The sequence below is a fragment of the Eucyclogobius newberryi genome, unplaced genomic scaffold (assembly GCF_026437365.1).
Source record: "Eucyclogobius newberryi isolate DKJ021-1_F unplaced genomic scaffold, fEucNew1.0.hap1 SCAF_12, whole genome shotgun sequence".
Lineage (NCBI taxonomy): Eukaryota > Metazoa > Chordata > Actinopteri > Gobiiformes > Gobiidae > Eucyclogobius > Eucyclogobius newberryi.
In genome coordinates, this window is record NW_027315746.1 from 19861910 (window position 1) to 19882136 (window position 20227).

The 20227-nt window shown below is 42.6% G+C and overlaps 2 protein-coding genes across 3 annotated transcripts in view; one reads left to right on the forward strand and one right to left on the reverse strand.

Moving 5' to 3' along the window:
• The window catches only part of LOC140356384 (phosphatidylinositol 4-phosphate 5-kinase type-1 alpha-like), a 155279-nt gene that overhangs the window by 104870 nt on the left and 30182 nt on the right, over positions 1 to 20227 (reverse strand). The window lies entirely within an intron of this gene.
• On the forward strand, positions 919 to 19366 carry epha4a (eph receptor A4a). The gene is made up of 19 exons (XM_072441267.1): positions 919 to 1232; positions 1741 to 1808; positions 4415 to 4612; positions 4689 to 4799; positions 5020 to 5374; positions 11635 to 11790; positions 12342 to 12845; positions 13961 to 14085; positions 14225 to 14384; positions 14534 to 14645; positions 15271 to 15329; positions 15471 to 15584; positions 15664 to 15849; positions 16076 to 16137; positions 16213 to 16416; positions 16596 to 16772; positions 17920 to 18107; positions 18198 to 18383; positions 18552 to 19366. Exons 1-19 carry the CDS (start codon positions 1073 to 1075, stop codon positions 18667 to 18669), a joined length of 3243 nt encoding a protein of 1080 aa, XP_072297368.1. The 5' UTR covers positions 919 to 1072; the 3' UTR covers positions 18670 to 19366.

Genomic DNA, 20227 nt, shown 5'->3' on the forward strand with positions numbered 1-20227 from the left:
CAGGATAAAAACAACCATGTCAGCGCTAAAGCGAGTATGTTTCTTCTTCCAGCTGTGCAGGATCTAAAACAATTGTTCACTGTGCCTTTAAAAAGCAGAGTGTAGGAGGACAGTTCATGTGCCGCTCTTTGTTTGATCCACCACTCTCCAGGCCTTTGTCCCGCTGCCTTTTTGTTCACTGGTGCTATGTAATTATTAAAATAATCTAGATGAGTTTTTTTTTTTTTTTTAAACTGGAGATATTGTGATCAGACAGTGAGAGGATGGCCCTTGTGTTATCCTCCTCTTTAACTCTAACTTTAGATTCCAGAGCTGTTTATTTATTTCTTTATTTATTTTTCAGCCGGTTGTCAATAGGCGGCGCTGTTGTCACGCCGTTCGCCTACAGGACAAAGAACCTCCAGCTGTCTGATCGGCCATAAAGACAAGCAGCTCCAGGCACAACCAGTGTAACCTTTATCAGGAAATTCACATTCATCTTTTGTAATGTAGCTGGCAGACTTTGTGAGTTACACGCACGCGTTTTCCTTCTGCGTCCATTGTGCTCAAACATCTCAGTTGGGTGTCAGAACGTGCCTTGGTGTGAAGATGCAGTGCCACATTGACTCGTGTCTATTGGAATGTGGAATCTACTGTTTAAAGTACATAGAAACTGCTCTGGTTTTATTTGGATTAGAATTCTAGTCGTCTGATGTTAGTTTGGTTTTCTTCTCCCTCCCTCTTTATCTTCAGTTGTGCACCTTTCCATCCATGTAGAGCTTAAACCACAATTCTGTTCATTTTCTGTTTTACAAGCCTTTCTTTTTTGATCTTGGTCATCCCAGAGCGCGCACAGAACTCGCCTTCATTCATTAAATCCCCGGTAACATGACACTAAGGTTTTACCCGTGCACATAACAGTGTCTCTGCGCCCCTGGGGACGTTGCGTTGTGTGTCACTCGTCTCGTGTCGTTTTGAATTTACCACTAACGCACAAGGCTCTGGGCATGAGATCCCGCCCCGTGCGCGTCCCTCACTGCATCCAAGTCGCGTCCACACTTTGCGTTCATTCACACACACTTTTCCCACCGGGATGGAAGCGCCTGAGCCAGCGCGCAGAAGAGTGAGGAGCGGGGATTACGCGCACTTCCACGCCGCACGCATGGCTAACACATGGAGGACGATTTGCACTTTTATTTGGATTTCCAGCACAGTGGCCAGTGCAAGGACGAGAGTTTATCCTGCAAACGAAGGTAAGAAGAACACGTCAAAGCCCCGCGCGCGACATTTGCAAGTCGGACGTGTCTCTATGCGCATCATGTGCGCTCGAGGAACGGGACGGATTTAACCGTTTTCTCCCGTCGAAGAAGTTTTTCCTTTGCTTGTCTGATTTGATGATTACTTTTGAAAAAATACAGTTTGCTTAGAGTGAAAGACAATCAGGAATAAAGACATTACTGTCAACATTGGGACTATTTGCGGTCCTGGTCATCGCATCACTACTGTGTCTAAAAAAAGAGCTTTGAGTATTTTAGTAAGAGTTTAGTAACAAGTAGTTTGAAGGGACTAGCTTTCTTTGTATTTTTTTTGTATTCATTTTTTTGTATTTTTTCCCCCAATCATGTCCCAAGCCTTTTTCTGTAATAAAGCAATGTTAACATGTATTTTGGCCCTGCTTGAAAATTATATATTTGGCAGTGATGATCAAAGACTGTATTGGCTGTTTTTCCCTGATGCCACCTGCATATGTGTGCGTTTTAGTGACCCTGCTGGATACAAGGACAGCGCCAGGAGAACTGAAATGGGCAGCCAGTCCCTCAGAGGGAGGGGTGAGTGGGAGCTTCTTCTCTTTCTCTCTCCTTTTTCCATTTATTAATTTATTTTCTTACAAATACACAGTTTACAACCTGTTTTCTCTTTGGAAATAAATCACACTTAGTCTGGAGACTGCAAATAATCATCCCACAGATTTTTTTAAATGAGCTGTTTTTTCGCCCAGCCTAAGTGCTAATATGAGATTTTTGGCGTTGTGTTTGGCAAATGATAAGAGTAGGAAGCAGCTTGGTGGTGGGTGTCGTTTTTTGGAATTTTTAGTACCATACATTTGCCAGAAAGCATCGCCGAACTATATTTTATTACTTATTAGTGTATGCGCCATCTGTACATCATCGCCTCTGTTCTTGTAGGAGTTAGTGGACAAACTTGACTCGTCTTTCTTCTTCAGTCCTCTTCAGTCATGGTGCGCTTATTCTCTTCACATGCGGCTTGATTGACAGGGTCTTGGTCTGCACGCACTGAGCTTTTGATTACAGCCCCCCTCCCCAGTCTTCGACATCCTTTAGCTTCACACACTTTTGGACCCGCACACAGACACCAAAAGCCATCCTCTCCGTGGTCCGGTTGGGGCAAGTGCATTGCTCCTTTTTTCTTCTGACAGCTGTGATTTCAATCTGCTGACAAAGACTCCAAAGGGGGACCAGACAAGGAGCCATCAAACTCTTTACAGCACTCTTCTTCATTACACACAATCCGCACTCACACACACTGGATCTCCCCTATAGATTAGACTCTATAGTCCACGTAGTTGAATACAGTACAGACAAATGCTATTGTGCTAATCAGGCTGGTAAACAAAATCTAAAATTCTATTGTGCAGTAGTACATTAAAACAATTAGTAATGCTAATTGTCAATTTGTTTCAAGAGAGTACATTTTCTAATGCGTTATGCTGCATTACTCTCATGGGACAGTTTTATCCCTAATCATTTTGTAGCAAGCAGATTCAAGTCACCCAAATAACATACAAGAAACATTGTAGAGTGTGTATTTAAAAACAAATTTGCATTTTATGTAGTTATAGTAATAATATGACTTCAAAATATTCCTAGGATACACACGACAGAGAATCAATAAAATATTTTCTTATTACATGTAATGAATTCTTAAGATTATTTTTAACATGCATCTAGGCACTAGGCAATGTGACAAAAAATTATCTTTTCCCCCCTTGATCTGATTATGGCGTTCAATATCACTATCCTGAACAAACAATACAGACTTTTAATCATTACTCTGATGCATTGTTTATCAAATCAAAATCCAATTTATTTATACAGCACATTTTATAAACAGGTCTGTTTCCACAGGATTGACTGCAAACATCACCATTAAAAAAAAAAAAAACAGTCATACAATGGATAACTAGAAATGTATTGAATTTCAACTTGATAAAAATGTGATTAATTGCACAGCCTTACACGCAAGCTTCCTGAATAATAATCAACTTAATTTTTTTTTTAAATTGCAGAAACTTTCAGAAGTAAGCTGTAATCAAACTGATGCATTTATTGGACTGATAGTTGTATGTAATATATTCGGTCCCGTTAGGCCACACAGCTCCTCACGCGTCCCTCCCTTTCAGACACGCACATCTTGTCATCGTGCGTCTCAGCGCCGCTCGCTCCCTCTTTCGACACGCCACATTTAGAGTGTATACAACTCTCACCAGTAGGGAAGGGAGCAGATTATTATTCAGTGGCAATAAAGAGCCAATTTGGAATCGGCAGGCTCGGCGGTCATTTAAAGGGTCACAGTACAAGGCAAATAGTAAACTCTATTGAGATGGATGGTGCGGTGAAGGTTGAGCTGCTTTCGCTTCTATAGAAAAGTGCCAGTAAAAAAAACACTTGGAAACAGTACTATAATCTGAACCTGCTGAAATGTCACAGACTGCTGAGGCAAGCAACAATGTTAGCGTTATATATTTCATTAGCGTGTACAATGGTGTTCTAAACGTGTGGGAGTGGGACTTGCTTACTATTTACTTCACTTCATTTATGACCACACAATATCTGCAAATGGAAAAAACATTATTTACAATCAGCTTTTGTGGGATTGCATTTGTGGTAAGTGCAAAAGTAAGAGTTGTGTTAGCTGCCTGGACTCAAAGGCATTTGCCATCTGGGTCCACTGTGGTGTAAAAAATGTGGTCATTAGACAGAACTTATTTGTCTTTACTTTTGCAACAGTTGGTCTATCAGCTGCAGCCTTCATCAGCTACTGTTTTGAAACTCTATCCTTTTTACACTTGCGTTTTCAAGTGCTTCTGAAACTTGAGCCATAGAGTTGCCAAACAGCAGATGACACATAATCATTTTAACCACTGCCATATGTAAGATGTGGATACCAAGCCAGCGCCATTCTTTAGATTAAATTCTCTTCAAGAGACGTTTATTTCATGTTTATACTTAAAGTTAGTCAATCTGTTGTCTCCATACCCCTGTTTCATAACTTAAGCTTTTGTAACTATGAGAATCTGTTTCAACAAATTCCTGATCTAAACTCAAATTTCAAGTTAAAAGCCCCAGCTGCCTCCTAAACTAGAACAGAATTATGCTCTAAGATGTTTTCATTCTGTGATGTTGTGTGATTGCAGTGGGAGGAAGTGAGCATAATGGATGAGAAGAACATCCCCATCAGAACGTACCAAGTCTGCAATGTCCTCGAACCAAGTCAGAACAACTGGCTGAGAACGGACTGGATTCCACGGTCCGGAGCTCAGAGGGTTTATGTGGAGGTCAAGTTCACTTTGAGAGACTGCAACAGCCTGCCTGGAGTCACCGGCACCTGCAAGGTATTTTTTAGTCTGAAACGGGAGAGAACCAGTGGCTCTAGACTTTGTTGCTAAATCCTTTATTTTTACCTTTCAGGAGACTTTCAATTTGTACTACCACGAGTCCAATGACGACAAAGAGAGCTACATCAAAGAGAGCAGCTTCATTAAAGTTGACACAGTGGCAGCGGATGAGAGTTTTACTCAGGTAACAGCTCACTCAGGTTCAGAGATCGGTATATCTCCACCTCCTCATGCTTTTAATTTAGTGCCACATCTCCAGCTGCCACTTAACTGTAGTCTTTTATTTGATGGGATTTTTAACATTCATCTATTCAAACTGCATTTTGATTTACATTAATAAGCCATTTTGCAATGCAGAAGTCAACCCGTGTCCAATGTCTCTTCCAATGTCTATTTCTGTCTAGGTTGACGTCGGAGATCGCATTATGAAACTGAACACAGAGGTGCGAGACGTAAAGGTCACGACCCGGAAGGGCTTCTATCTTGCCTTCCAAGATGTAGGCGCTTGCATAGCTTTAGTTTCAGTGAGGGTCTTTTACAAAACATGCCCCCTCACTGTACGGAACTTGGCTACCTTCCCTGATACGGTCACTGGAGCTGACACGTCGTCATTGGTGGAGGTGAGGGGTTCCTGTGTCAACCAATCAGAAGAGCGAGATGAGCCCAAAATGTACTGCGGAGCTGATGGAGAGTGGCTGGTGCCTATTGGTGGATGTCTGTGCATTCCGGGTTATGAGGAGAAGAATGGAGCGTGTAAAGGTATGTGCTGCTTTACATTTGCATAGCAATTGTTATGTTTCTGAGTTTTGAATTTCATATTATTGCCTTGTGATTTTCAAGTTTGTTGCTACTTTCTTGAGATGAACGAGCTCTTTAAAATGACAGATAACCATGGTTGCAGATGCTGTTTTACACATGGTCCCTTGTTTTGTAAATCTGAATTTCTCATAGTTGGTAGTTTATTCAAATTCTTGGAAAATGGTATACTTATCAGCAAGCTTGTCACTGTAGGAAAATGTGCTTCAAATACATTTTTGCGAAATGCTTGAATACAATTTACAGTCATAGTAAAAACAACACCCTCACAAGTCTAAGTGAGGGGTGTTCTACAGAACAGAAACAATCTGGATGAAAAAGCCTCTCCATTTAACAAATCTGGCTTGAACTTTGCAGTTATCAAATGGCAAGCTGTTCACACCTTTCACCAACGTACATGTGGTTGGCGTGACGTGTAATGTTTGTTAGCTTGTGTGTGGTAGTATGGATAACTAAGCAACGGATGTGTAGAAGCTTAGTTTGATGAAATGGGAAAAAAAAAGGTTCTCCCCCTCCAGGCCACATAAGCAAAACATGCGCAGATGGACACAGACCAAGCCATAGACAGATATAAGGGAACAGCTCAGTGATCCTCTAATTTATGGGGCTCGTTTGGCTGGCTAATTGTAGTATAACAAACAGAGCAATAACTCAAACAGAAAAGAAGGGAGACCAACACAGCAAGATGGACATAAAGACTTTTGATGCCAGTTGGCTTTTCAAATTGAAAAAGCACTTCTTTCCCTGGAACAGTAGCCAAACCGGTGATAAACGTCCAGCGCAACCTTCACCCTGCTTGCCCCGTTTGTTCTGTGTGAAAAGAGGAGGAGGATTTTGGGGTGGTCCCTGAGGTCTGAAAGATGCTTCTCCTCAACTAGATTTAAGAGAGACCCTTGACTTTGCTGAACCTCTAGCAGATGTGAAGTGCCATCTATCTATCGCCCGCTCTGTGTTCTGGCTAGTCCACTCCCGCTGCCTGTCAGGTTGTTGGCCGGGCTCAGCTGCCTCAAATGGAAATCCATCAAACTCTGGATGAATACTGAGGACCCCGCACGATTGGCTGTGTGCCTCAGCGCTCCCTCCAGTTTTAAGCGGAAAAGTTTGTGTTAGAGACGGAACGGTACTCGCTGTAGACAGATCTGAAAGGGTGTTGAGAAGGCCTGACTGCTTAGAGCCACAGGGGTCAAAAGGTGTATGGACTGTGTTGATTCATGTGTGATCACTCAGTCTGTATTATAGACTTCCCCACCGACAGATGGTTGAACAGGGTACAGCTACTACAAAAATATTGGCATAATTAGTTCGTCATGTTTTACTTCGAGCTCCATATGCTGCTGTTATACATAGCATTTGTGCTGGTATTTTCCACTGCAATTCAGAAAATGTGAATTTAGTTTTGGGTGTTTGAAGTGAAAGTTGCGAAACAGCAAGCTTTTTCTGCGAAGTAAAAGTGTTATTAAGAAAGTTATTAAGAAAGATTTCTCTCTTACACATCCTAGGAAAGACAGAACATTTGAATAATGGCATAGGAGGAATGCTCCCAATGTCTTTCCTAATTGGCCAGACTAGCCTTCAAATATACACATTTTTATACTAACAAGTTTCCGTTTGTTGATGATAAAATGTCTTTTTTATCACTTTGATTCATTTTCAACTGAATTCCATCTTTAAATTGTCCGCTGGGTTAAAATGAATGGGGCCTAAACTCGACTAATGTGTGTGAACTGTGGAAAGTTCGTGTCGAGTGCTGCTGAGGAAAGAGCGGATCAGGCCAGGAGCTCTGCAGAGGAAGATGGGATTTGGTGTTGAATAGGGGAGTGTGGTATGAAAGAAGGCCGCTGACAGCAGAAGGCATCAATGGCCACCCGACCCCTCCCCCATCCAGAGTTCGTCACAGAGTGCAAAGGGGACGAGTGGGGAAACACAAGATTGGGAACACCCCTCCTTTGGAAAGCCCTGGTTAAAACCGAGGTCACGACTGCGCCTGATGAAGATGTCAAAAAGTGTGAGTGACAGGCTCGCTCTCATATACACTGGGAGTTTAGCCACCGAGTGCAGGGTCACGACCAGCAGAGATGAAGACGTCAAAAGTTTGACAGCTGTGATCCGTCTGGGGGGATAGGAAATGAGGGAGGAGAGATGAAGAAGAAACAACACAGAGAATTAGAAATGGAAACGGCTGGAGAGGCGGAATGAAAGCTTTGTATTTAACCGCCTCTGTGCTGGCTGGATGGCGGGGCTGCGTTTTGCTAAGCACCTTGGGAGGCCTGGAATGCATGCGAGCATGCGCGTCTCCGTTCCCCATGTCCAGAGAGATTTCATGGTTGCTCATCTTTCCAGTGCACCTGCACAGCCTTGTCAACTGCAGAATGCTTGGATGAGAGGAGTGTAAAAAGCAGTGCCACTGAAAGAGCGAATTTAGGAAGTTAAAAAAGAGTGAACGGATTATAGAATAGGCTGTATAATTGCTGCATTCAGCCCCTCTAATTATTGCATTTCTGGACTGTGAACATGTTGGATGGCTGATTTAATGTATCTGTGAATTTGTGCCTAACAAAGCCCTTCTTCCCATGTACTCACAGTTTGGAGGGCTGCCCGGGCATGCCTGGAGATCAGGGGCATACAGAACAGGGGAGAGAAGTGTGCATGTGCAAATGTTCACGTATGGCAGGTGACAGTGGGTAGAACAACATTGCACTGGGATTGTCTGGAGAAGCCAAACCCAGGTGGGGGGAAATGGCTTGAATTCCAACTCCTCTTTCAAACTCATTGTCTTCTCCTTGCAGGTTATTCTGCACAGCGAGATGCTCTGCCAAGTCCTCTTAGTCGTCTGGCATTGGCAAAACTCCCTCTGCTTTCCTCTCATTATTGCTAACTCTTTTTTCCTGATATACGGTTTAGGGTAGGGGGGGGGGGGCTAGCTGGTGGCAGGGGTGATCTGTGGCATGGGGAGGGGGATCATTGTTACTTAGTGCATTCAGATGCTAATGCTAGCACTGTTGGCTTAGTGCAGACAAATCCACACTGATTTCAAATGAAAACCTCTATATTTGCTTATGGATATTTAAATGTATGCAAACGCAAGTCTTTTCGTGAGCGTGCGCACACGTGATTACCCCCCAGCTGTGCCAGAATTGCCTATCTTCAAGATATAATTTTAATTGAAGGGATACATATAAAGATAAAATTGTTTGGGCTTTAGGATTTCTATGTTTTTAATTAAGAGGGCACGACCCAGGTGATTAACAGTTTCCCTCCTTCTCCAGTGACAGTCTATCAATCCGTTTACCCATCCGTCAATCCGTCCCTCCCTCCATCCATCACTCAGGCAGGTGTCACAGTGGAGCGGTCAGGGGTACTTCCTCCTCAGCCGGGGGGGACAAGGCTTGATGACAGATAACATGGGGTCAAGGCGAAACACACACACACAGCTGCATACAGTGTGCCAACAAGACTTAGTAGAATGCGCAAAAAGCTGCATTTGCATTTTAACTACTGAGAGGCTGCATATGCAAATCGTGACAGTCCTGATAGTAATCAAAGGGCACCTTCCTTCCCGTCCTACTTTATCTCCTATCCTATCTATTTGCTTATTGCCGTTTTCCCCAATCAGCCCATGGCCCCGCTCTACAGCTGATTACACTGTTTGCACTAGACATAGTAGCAAGCAGCATTTTGACTGTGGTGTGAAAGAAGAGATGTTTCCTAAACTGACCTAGTAATGGGTCAAGGATAATACAAATATTTTGGTGTGAAACTAGAACATTGATAAAGAATAGTGAAATAAAATACTAGATTAGATCAAGCTCAATGGAAAGAGCACATGAGCTATTAGAAAGCATTATATCTATACATTCAAACTTAAAGTCAATGAAGTCTACATGAATTAAATATAATCATTGTCTTTATCTCTAAAGTTCTGTGTTGTTTCCCTCTATTTATACAGATTTCGTATAACTGAAATCACAAAAGTTCCTTATCAGTGTTTTCACCAAGAAACCGTTCCTCAGCTCAGGACAGGCCCGCATTCTCATAGTAGGGTTAATGTTGGGTTAATGACACCATCATGAGCTCTTATTCCAGGTCAGCTCTCAGCTCTCTGCTCTTGCTCTTGTGAAGCTCAAACACACAAAAGCTCAGGGACAACGGGCCCAATAGAGACATGAGTAGCTGGTGAGGGAAGTTTATGGCTTCAAATGCTTGGCTTCTTTCTTTCAGATCTCTGTATTGAAGACGGAAAAAAAGAGTTGTTCAGGCAGAGACAAAAGCTGGGTCCAACCCCCTGGAACAGCCCTGTAGTAATCAGCCTCAAGTCCCATAAGTGGGCAAATATATGTTTAAGTGTTGTTTAGGACTACAAGATTAATCACTATCAAATTGATATAGCAGTGTACTGCTTTAGCAGCTTTAGTTCAGAGTTAAGTTTGAGTTTAGTCCTAATTTTGATGTGCACTCATGTGCAAGTGGGAGCAGCCTGAGTTGTTGCAATAAGCAAATCACTAAGGGTTGCTGCAAACGACTATCTCTCCTTTACTGCATACAATCTTCAATCCCTGTAGTTTAGACCTAAACTTGTTCTGAAATCCACATTGTTCATGTAGTAGTTTAGCAGTTAATATTTTATTTTAAAAATGTCAAATCTGTCTTGAAAAAATGAATCGCAAATCAACATATTTTCCAAAAAGTTGTTACATAGAATATACTCATATCTACACGAGAATAATCTTATCTGCTGCATTTGTCTTATGTCTTCACTGGTTTCAAATGCATGTTTCAAAGCTTTCCTTGACACTTAGAGAAGGGTATTTGGCGATTTTTAAAGTACTAGCACTACTGCAACACAAAGGCGGTTAAGTAAAGGCTGAAGTAAAAAGTGCACTGACTGGGAGCGAATCCTGTGAAAAGCTGAGAAACAGGCCTAAATGAGTGTGTGAAAGAGCGACTCTATGAGGACTAGTGCAGATGGGGCAGGATGGTCGGTTAGAGGAGATTACAGAGGAGCCACTTCCGCCCTCTCATCTGCTCACGAGTGTCATAAAACATGCTGACACACACACACACACACACACACACACGATTCCCACATTCCAATCCGCTCCTCCTACTGGGATGTCTCCATCTCCTTGGAAATGTGAAAGGGGGATGGCTGAATTGGTGGAAGCAAGAATGAATGAATAGCAAGTGATGATGAAAAGAAGGTGGTGAAGAAAATGATTGCTCGGGAAACAAACGCAGGATTTCCAAGTGAATTCAAGGGAGGAAAATGTCTCTAACCAGCCAAGCTCCTGTGCTTCTCCAGTGGATGTCAAGCTGTATAATTATGCACTCATTTATCATATTGTTGTTCTGTCAATGCATAACTCGTTGGTACACAGAGAGAAGACTTCCAGCCTTCTCTCCCCTGCACTCGCTTCTTCTCAGTTGCTCTGATTCTGTATATTGAAATGTCAATTATATTTGTGTGGGCTGTCGACACTGGAGTTTTTAATATATTCTCTTATGTTTTCTGCAATGAGTGCGGGGGGTGTTCTCTTAGCTGCTTCTGGCAAATTGAAAAGAAAAAATAAAGTGCCTCTACTGTATTTTGTGCTTACTGGTGTGGATAGGACTCCCTGAACGTGTTGCTCCATGTGTTGATTAACTTGTTGTCTGCAGTGATCAATAAGGCCCAGGGATCAGTCCACTTGGGTCAATGGTGACCTTTTGAACCTGGCTGCAGGCTGAGCTTAAATATTCTGGATAATATTGTCACACAAAAATAATATGTCATGTTTTTCTCAAAATATCGCACAGTAAATTGACACAGCTATTTTAATGATACAACCTCATTGCAAAAAATCATGAATTCTGCTTATTCTAGTAAATAGATTTATTATTTTGTGGTAAATTATAAAAAAAATACTACTTTGTTGTAATGCAGCTGATACCATGATTCCTTTTATTGCCCTTTGAAATACACGTAAGAGTAATTGGGTGACAGAAATGGCAAGTAAGATTAAAGGTTTTAGTTTTTCCAACACTTTGGTGGTCCTTTTTACTGTATGGGAACAATAGCATGTCAACTGTCCTTGTAAAATAGTGTTGTTATGGCTGGCAATAAAATCTTTTGTTGTGCAAAAGGGCAATTAATTCCGCAGCAGGTAATTGTCATGGATCATCCCAGTGTTGACGAAGACTTTTCTTTGGTTTGTGTCTGTTTGTAGCCTGTCCCGTTGGCTTCTACAAGGCAAAATCTTCAGATCCAGGATGCGCCAAATGCCCTCCCCACAGTTTTGCGCTCAAAGAGGTGACATCCGTTTGCGAATGCCACTCCGGGTTCTACCGTGCGGACGCTGACCCTCCTGCCATGGCCTGCACTCGTAAGTAAACAGGCACCCTTTCCTACGCCTGCTTACACAAAACAATGCCCCAAGTGATAGCCACGCATGCTAACCGAACTGATAACCCATTGTATGCAGAGTCTGCTGCAACCAAACAAAGAAGCACATAACACTTTCTGAAAGTCACTGCTGTTTTCTGAACCTGTTTACCTATGACTAAGCTGCGACAGACGTCCTATCGGGAAAGCAGTAACTACAGACAATCAGTGTATAGAACAGGCATGCCCAATGAGATGGCCCAGGGTAGCAGACTGGGAGGCCTCTGTCTTAGTATGTGTGTCGTAAACTTAATTATGCATAAATACAGCGCATGGGTTTCTTTGCCTGGGAAAAAACATGAGCAAATATACATGCACTGTAGAGGAATACCAGGGAGGAAAGCATCCAACACATCAAAAACACTCTCAATAAGATCCCAGATGTCTACAATTTAACCTCGGCCAAAACTCACCACAGCCCCTCCCCTTTGATATAGTCCACTTCCTCTATGTGCAATACAATTATACTGACTGTTTCTATTCTTTCCACAGAGCCGCCATCCGCTCCACAGCAGTTGATCTCTGTGGTGAACAAGACTTCGGTCGTCCTTGAGTGGAGCCCCCCTCGCCGTTTGGGGGGGCGCAGCGACACCAGCTACAATGTGGAATGCCTCATCTGTCAGAGCTCCAAGGGGAACAAAATGCTGTCGAGAAATCACAACATGTCTCAGCCCGAGGCGCAGAGAAATGGTTTAGGGATGCAGTCGGACCAAGGCTTTGTGGGACCCGATGTGCACCCCGGGGGAGGCATCTACCAGAGTGGAGACTACCCCAAGTCCAACGCAGACTCGGGGTCCCAGTTGTGCTTACCGTGTGATTCGGATGTCATCTTTTACCCCGGACAGACCCGCTTGATGACCACACGGGTGGTGGTCAGCGAGCTCCGGGCCCACACACACTACACCTTCATCGTGCAGGCAAGAAACGGGGTCTCCCTGGACAGCGGCGCAGGGGCAACCCAGAGCGTCTCCGTGACGGTCACCACAAACCAAGCTGGTGAGATAAATGCGTTTGTCTTTTCTATAATGCAAAATCTGCTTAAAATCATATGTGGGTCAGCACAGCGGCATCTGCTGTGGCTGTTCAGTTCTCATGGGTCCACTGGGAAGCAGGTCCTCATGGGTAAGAAGCATGAGGTGGATACGCCTTTATGAAGCTTTTCCCAGATCTTTTTTATAGAGGCTTTAAGGCGTATGATTGCACATTTAGTGTACATGACATCCGAAAATGATCTGATTTGCAAATGTAAATGATTTGTTGTATTTTTGTTAGAAGAAAGTCTGTTTTATTAGAACGCTCTCAGCTGGAAACACAAGCTCCTAATCAAAGCATCACAGTCTGTCACTGCTCTGTCCTCCTACACCTTACAACTGCTGAATTAATTATACGGATGCTCTCTGGAGGCTGTCAGGGAGGAGAGATGTAAATCACTGAATGCAAATATAAAGTGGGTTGAAAAAAAGCAAAGTTTGTCAGAAATTAGATGTGACTACTTTTTTTTTAAATAACTTCACTTGACATACAGTATTAGTGCAAGAGTGTGACATTGTGATTCAGGCTTTGACCCCGGATGTGTTGAAAAAAGCCCCCGCGTTTTTATTACGTGTTTCATTTTGGCTGCAGAGGTGACATGGTGTATGTTCACTTGTCACATACGTTCTCCATTAGTTTCAAGGGGTGCTGTGTTCACATGCTGCTGCTACATCTCAACTGTCATTGCACAAAAGCATTAACAGTGCCATTTAGACGCTGGTGCACCTGCTTAGGTTCAGGTGCCCCAGGGAAATAACTTCATGCACAGCACCAAAGTATGTCTGGCATATATCAAGTCCAAGCTGCACCACCATATGGCCCAGTATCACATAACAGCCGCAAAAGAGGACTAACTGCAATGACGGGCCAGAAAATGCAGCAGACGAGACTTCAGTGAAAGTCTCTATTATGGAGTGAGAATGATGAGATTTAGGTCAGCTCGCAGGTACAGTGGGTCAATGGGACTGTTGACAAACAGGCAGGAAGACAGTCTGGAGTCAGCTGTGTTTGCTGTCAGAGTACTACTACAGAAATAGACCTATACTATGTCACGCTAAGTGCATCTTCCTCTCTGTCAGCTCCCTCTCCTGTGACGTTCGTCCAAGTCACCGAAGTCACCAGGCACAGTTTGTCGTTGGCATGGCAACAACCGGATCGACCCAACGGGGTCATACTTGAATACGAGGTCAAGTTCTACGAAAAGGTGAGACAGGCATAGTTAATGCAACTCGTACACGTGTTGAGAATTAGCAATATGTTTGCGCACTGTTTTATTTCACTGATGCTAGCAATAGATTTGCAATCAGGCAGCAACTCCAGTGTCTTTTGTCTTCACTAATCAGGATCAGAAAGAGAGGTCCTACCGCATAATGAGGACTTTCTCCCAGAGCGTGGACGTGGCCGGCCTCAGCCCACTTACTGTCTATGTGTTTCATGTGCGTGCCCGCACAGCTGCTGGATATGGGGAGTTCAGCACACCCTTTGAATTCTCCACTAATTCAGGTATTTCAAATGCATGTACATAAAAGGTAGTAAACACTTCTCACTGCATAAGCATGTGAGACAGAAGCTATCTATCTTGCCTTTGCTGGTGTATCTTTATTATGGGCAGTGTTGTATTTCAGCATTTCATTACTGTCTCTTTCTCTCAGATCCGTTCCCTCTGATTGGAGAAGGGGTAAACTCAGCCTTCCTGCTGCTGTCAATCAGTGGCCTTGGGATTTTACTCCTGATATCTGCAGCTGTCTTCATCATTACCCGCAGGTACACACACCCACACTGTCATTATTTGCTATACAGTTAGCATTCCACACCAACCAATTTTTCCCATCATGCAATCTGAGCAAACCGGTGATGTCAATAATATGCATTTCTTCTGCTAAAATGCCATTGTGTGTCTTAATAATATGAGTGTTACCTGGAGCTTTTAAAGGGGATTAGAGTGGAGACAGTGATAATCCCTTTGTCCCTGACTTGTCATTACTGTCTCTTCAGCAGTGGGGCTTGTGTCCTCTTCACAGCAGACGTGCACGCTCACGTGCACAGGCACACAAAGCATTCACACACACCTGCTCCACCACAAAGGTGTTTGTGACAGTTTCTTTGTTTAATGGAAAACATCTTTTATCTCCTGCTACCTGAGGCCTCGCCCCTCCTCCTGCACTTCCCTCAAAGCTTTCATCTGCTCGCTCAGCTTTCCTCTGTTGTCATTGTCATTACTTTGAATAACTGGAAACCCCTCTAAAAGAAACAGAAGGAAATCTGGATTGAAAACAATCCTTTTTTCTTATTATTGGCTCAGTTGACTGTATTATCCAGACATAAATTTCCCTTTACCTACTTTATTTTGCATGCCAGTTAAACAGCCATTATCATTATTTCTCACCAGGAGGAGCAAATACAGTAAAACCAAGCAAGATTCTGAGGAAGAAAAGCATCTTAATCCAGGTATAATGCATACTCTGATTGGCAGTGTTTCTTTGTTCTCCACCTGCACACAAACAGCCAGTACATTTACATAACACATGTACCATTATACAACAATTATTTCACACTGATCCTCCTGCATTCCATCCTCCTCCTCTTCAGGAGTGAAAATCTACATAGACCCATTCACCTACGAAGATCCTGACCAGGCCATCCACGAGTTTGCCAAAGAGATCGATGTCAACAGTATTCACATCGAGAGGGTTATTGGCATGGGTAAGGCTGGCTCCAGTGCATAGACCCACTCACACACGCTTGCCTGGCGTTCACATTGATGTACTCTTTATGTGTGTAGGAGAGTTTGGCGAGGTGTGCAGTGGGCGGCTGCGTTTACAAGGGAAAAGGGAGATTTACGTGGCCATCAAGAGTCTCAAAGCAGGATATTCAGACAAACAGAGACGGGACTTTCTGGCAGAGGCGTCAATCATGGGGCAGTTTGACCACCCCAACATCATCAGACTGGAGGGAGTCGTCACTAGATGTGAGTTTTGCAATATCGTAATATTGTTAATAGCTGTTAATAACTGTTAATAACTGTTAATAACTGCTAATAACTGTTAATAACTGCTTTGTGACCAAATATAAATATAATGTATATGGTAAATGATGAAATAATACAACCAGAGTAAACATTTGTGTTATTTTTGTATTTCCATTGTTTCTAGATAACTTATTATTTCCTTTGTTTACGGTATATTTTATTGTAGGCAAGCCGTTGATGATCATCACAGAATACATGGAAAATGGCTCCTTGGATGCTTTTCTTCGAGTAAGTCCTTTTTTCAAGTCTCTAGTATTAAACACTGGTATTGTAATTTTGCTGACACACTTCTTATTTGTGCAGAAACACGATGGTCAGTTCACAGTGATCCAGCTGGTGGGCATACTGCGTGGCATTGCCTCGGGGATGAAGTACCTGTCAGACATGAGCTACGTGCACAGAGACCTGGCCGCGCGCAACATCCTGGTCAACAGTAACCTGGTGTGTAAAGTGTCCGACTTCGGCCTCAGTCGAGTTCTAGAGGACGACCCAACTATGACTTATAGGGTAAGAGCATCTTTTAATCTGATGAATTAGTATTAGTCATTTTTACATCTATAAAATATGTAATGCAGAATCTGAATTTGTTCCTGGCCTGCTTCGCACATTAGCTAATTGATCATTACATTTGCTTGTGAACAGGATCAATAAACATCATTACTTATGAGGTCTTTCTGGTGTTTTAGGAGGCCACTGGGACTTACCTCTCCCCTGGAGGAAAGATCCCCATCAGATGGACAGCCCCAGAAGCCATTGCCTACAGGAAGTTCTCGACAGCTAGCGATGTGTGGAGTTATGGCATAGTCATGTGGGAGGTGGTGTCATATGGAGAAAGACCTTACTGGGACATGAACAACCAAGATGTGAGTAGCTAGAATCCAATTTCATCTTCCAAGACAGACATTTTTAACACAAAGCATAAGCATAAAAAATTAAAACATGTCGAGCATTTACTAAGGAAAAAGGGGTACAAAATCACCTCTCGAACACAGGGGCACAGCGGGGCGTGTTACAGGTATGAAGTGCTTCCTGGAGGATGGGCTGAAACAGTCAGCTCATCCGAGGGGATGGACAGAGACTGTTAGCTAAAGACTGCAAGAATCACTCACAAAAACACTTTGGGCACATATAAGAGGTGCCCATAGCACTGTTAGAAGGGTAAAAGCTCTGAAAAGTCGATTTTGCATGATACAGGCGCTTTACTAACAGACTGTTTGTGCACTTCATAAAGCACATTTACAATTTCGCAGCATGAACTTGACTTATATTTATAATGAATCGTAAAGATATCGACTTAAGTATGCATAGGAAAAGCTCAACTCATTAGAAGCCCTTTGCATGGATTATAAAGGGCATGTCCCGATAAGTTTTGCTCCATTTGGCTCAGTATCAAAGACCTTGTTCGGTATTGATAAAAATGCAGAAATTGCTTTTTGAGAAATGGTTGAAGTAAGCTAAGTCCAACAGCAGGCCAATTTATTGAAGATGAATGTTGATGTTTTATTGATTGATTGCTTGGTGCTTTTCCAAACATAAACTATATAAACCCTATCTTAATTTACGCCTCCTAAACAGTTCTATATAAAATTCAATTTCCAAGCAAATTTGCAATCACTTTGCTATCAAAGCTGGTTAAATCTGAACGGGTCAGAGAGTCTTTGTGCCATATGGAAATGCCTGAGATGTGATTGATTTAATCTGCAGTGCTCATGAGAGGGTCTCAAGACGAGCTGTACCTCACATACTCGCCTATTCATCCAATGTGCACACACCCCGGGCTGCTTTTTACAGCTGTAAAATCTAAAATGTAATTGCAGCTTGTGGTAAGGCAAAAAAGTTTGAATTCTTAAGAAAAAAACATTTTCTTAGTGTGGTTTGTAATTAGTAGTTTTATTGTCGTTACAGTCTTAATCATTTAAATCTCATCAGACCATGTTTATTCTAAGTGGTGACCCAAATGTAAATCTCCAGTACATACAACCTAACTCAACCTCTAATCATTTATTGTAGGTCATCAAAGCAATAGAGGAGGGCTATCGTCTCCCGGCCCCGATGGACTGTCCCGTAGTGTTGCACCAGCTCATGTTGGACTGTTGGGAGAAGGAGCGCACGGAGAGACCCACCTTCAGCCAGATCCTAAACATGTTAGACAAACTCATCCGCAACCCAGGGACTCTTCGCCGCACTGGGGGAGACAGGTGCGTTGCTATTCTGGCCTTTCAAAAGAAACTGATATCGATGTAACCTGTACAAGACAAAACCAACCGCTTCTCTTTTACAATCTGCAGACCTACAGCAGCCATTTTGGAGACAGATCTTGGCACGGACGTGTGTGTGTCAGTCATACCTGAAGTGTGCTTACAAGAGTGGTCCGTGTGCGAGTGGCTCCAGTCCATTGGTCTGGAGAGGTACAGAGACTCACTGGCAGCCGCAGGGTACACCAGCCTGGACAGCCTACTCACACTAACACACCAGTAAGTTTAAACTGTCAAATCACCTATTCACCCCGAAGTGTAGAATTATCCAACAATAAATGATGTGCTATTTGACGGGAAAAAATGGAATGTGGATAAAAATGTTGGAGTTATTAGAAAGGCTTCATAATATTTCCTGTGTGATAGTAATAAATGATGCTTCCACAGGGAGTTGGACAGACTTGGGATCCTCACACCGTCACATCAGGACATATTATTGGCACGAGTGCAACAGGAAATGTTTTCCCAAATGGAACACATGCAACACACAATGGTTCCAGTCTGAACTCCTGGAACCACTGGAGAACAATTTCATTTTACCTCATTCATGCACTTTAGAGGACCTTTTTAAAAACTGTTGGATTACAATGACTGGAGTACATAACGTGAGACATAGCGAGGCTAAAGCAGCACTTTTGTGAACTTCTTCTGTGGAGGAATGGACATTTCTGCAGATATCATTCAGCTACTGAGAGTTTCGCACTCAAACGTTTATGATATTATTTTATGAACAATTTTGTGAAAGCTGACATGTAAGGCTGTGCATACGCTGTATGGCTTCAGATTATTTCATTTGCTGCTTTGGGCTTGACTTGAAGAAACAATGTCATGTGTCTTTCTGTGTGTGTTGTGAATGTAGAGTGGATGACAGTGAATCTGGAGATGTCAGCATCTTTATTATGCAAAGTTCCCAGAGAAATGGGAGGAGCTGGGCCGAATGTATTCTTACCACGTAACACTTGGACAATATTAACAACTTAAATAATTTACCTGTGTATTTTGTTTGAATGTTTTAGAAAGTAGATTAGAAAATGTCTTTATGTGTCCACTGTAAGCCTTTGTCTGATGCTAATATTTAGCCTCAAGGAACATTATGTTTATTTATGGCCTTTTTTATCTAGTTTGTATATTGTAAATTAGAACTGAGGAAGAAATGAAGAATTGTAATCATTGCCATATTGCATTGCAATAAATGATAAACCAGTACCACAGTACCACAGTACACAGCTTCTCATTTTAGTTTATTTGACCTTATGCATTGTAATGCATTTAACCTAGAATAACTGGATTGCTGTAGATATAGATGTACAATTCACAATTTCAATGTGGAAGGAGAATGTGAGATTTGAGACTTAGTCAGAGACGCCTTGACAGGGAAAACAAGTCCGGAAGGAACAGCCAGTTAAAACTGTGCTGGTGTTAGATCAGAATGTGTGAAAGACGGGGCAGACACAAATGAGAGAGAACTTTGAGGAAAACGGAGAGTAGAATTAAAAAGGAGAGAATTAAGAGTGAGCTGTCAGAGTGAGCGTCTGTGTGGCGTTCTGTTTTCTCCTCTAAATTGGGCTGAGTTTGCGATGCATATTTTGTTGAATCAGCAAACATCTGTCTCTCCCAACCAATATCCCAACACACAAACACACACTTAGGGGAACGTCTTTGATACATGGACCAAATGGAGATATGATTCTAGCAGAAATGTCAGTGTTTGTTCTCCAGTTTAATGAGCACTGCCTCACATCCTCCCTCACTTCACTACATTCAAATCACACAGCACAAACACAAACGCTGATGGGGTTTAATGAGCCACTTCTGTCTGAGCTACTGAAAGAGAAGGACTCTGGACTCGAGCAATCAAAATTGCAGCATCTATCAAACAAGGCGCTGACACCACACTTGGCAGGTAGCCTTTGTGACAATGCTTCAAACAAAACTGGCTGAAAATGTGGAATTTTAATGATGGCTTTCAATTATCCTCACTTGTCTTACTCCTATATAATTAAGAGCTTTTTCTGTATGATGAATAAAAAGTACTGTGGTTTTATTATACTTATCTTTTAATG

Bases quoted from the DNA above. Each gene is read 5' to 3' on its own strand.
- epha4a (XM_072441267.1), top strand. From the start codon at position 1,073: ATGGAAGCGCCTGAGCCAGCGCGCAGAAGAGTGAGGAGCGGGGATTAC. The intron at 14,385-14,533 runs GTATTTCAAATG...TCTTTCTCTCAG, and splicing joins TGAATTCTCCACTAATTCAG to ATCCGTTCCCTCTGATTGGA. The intron at 18,384-18,551 runs GTAAGTTTAAAC...ATGCTTCCACAG, and splicing joins CTACTCACACTAACACACCA to GGAGTTGGACAGACTTGGGA.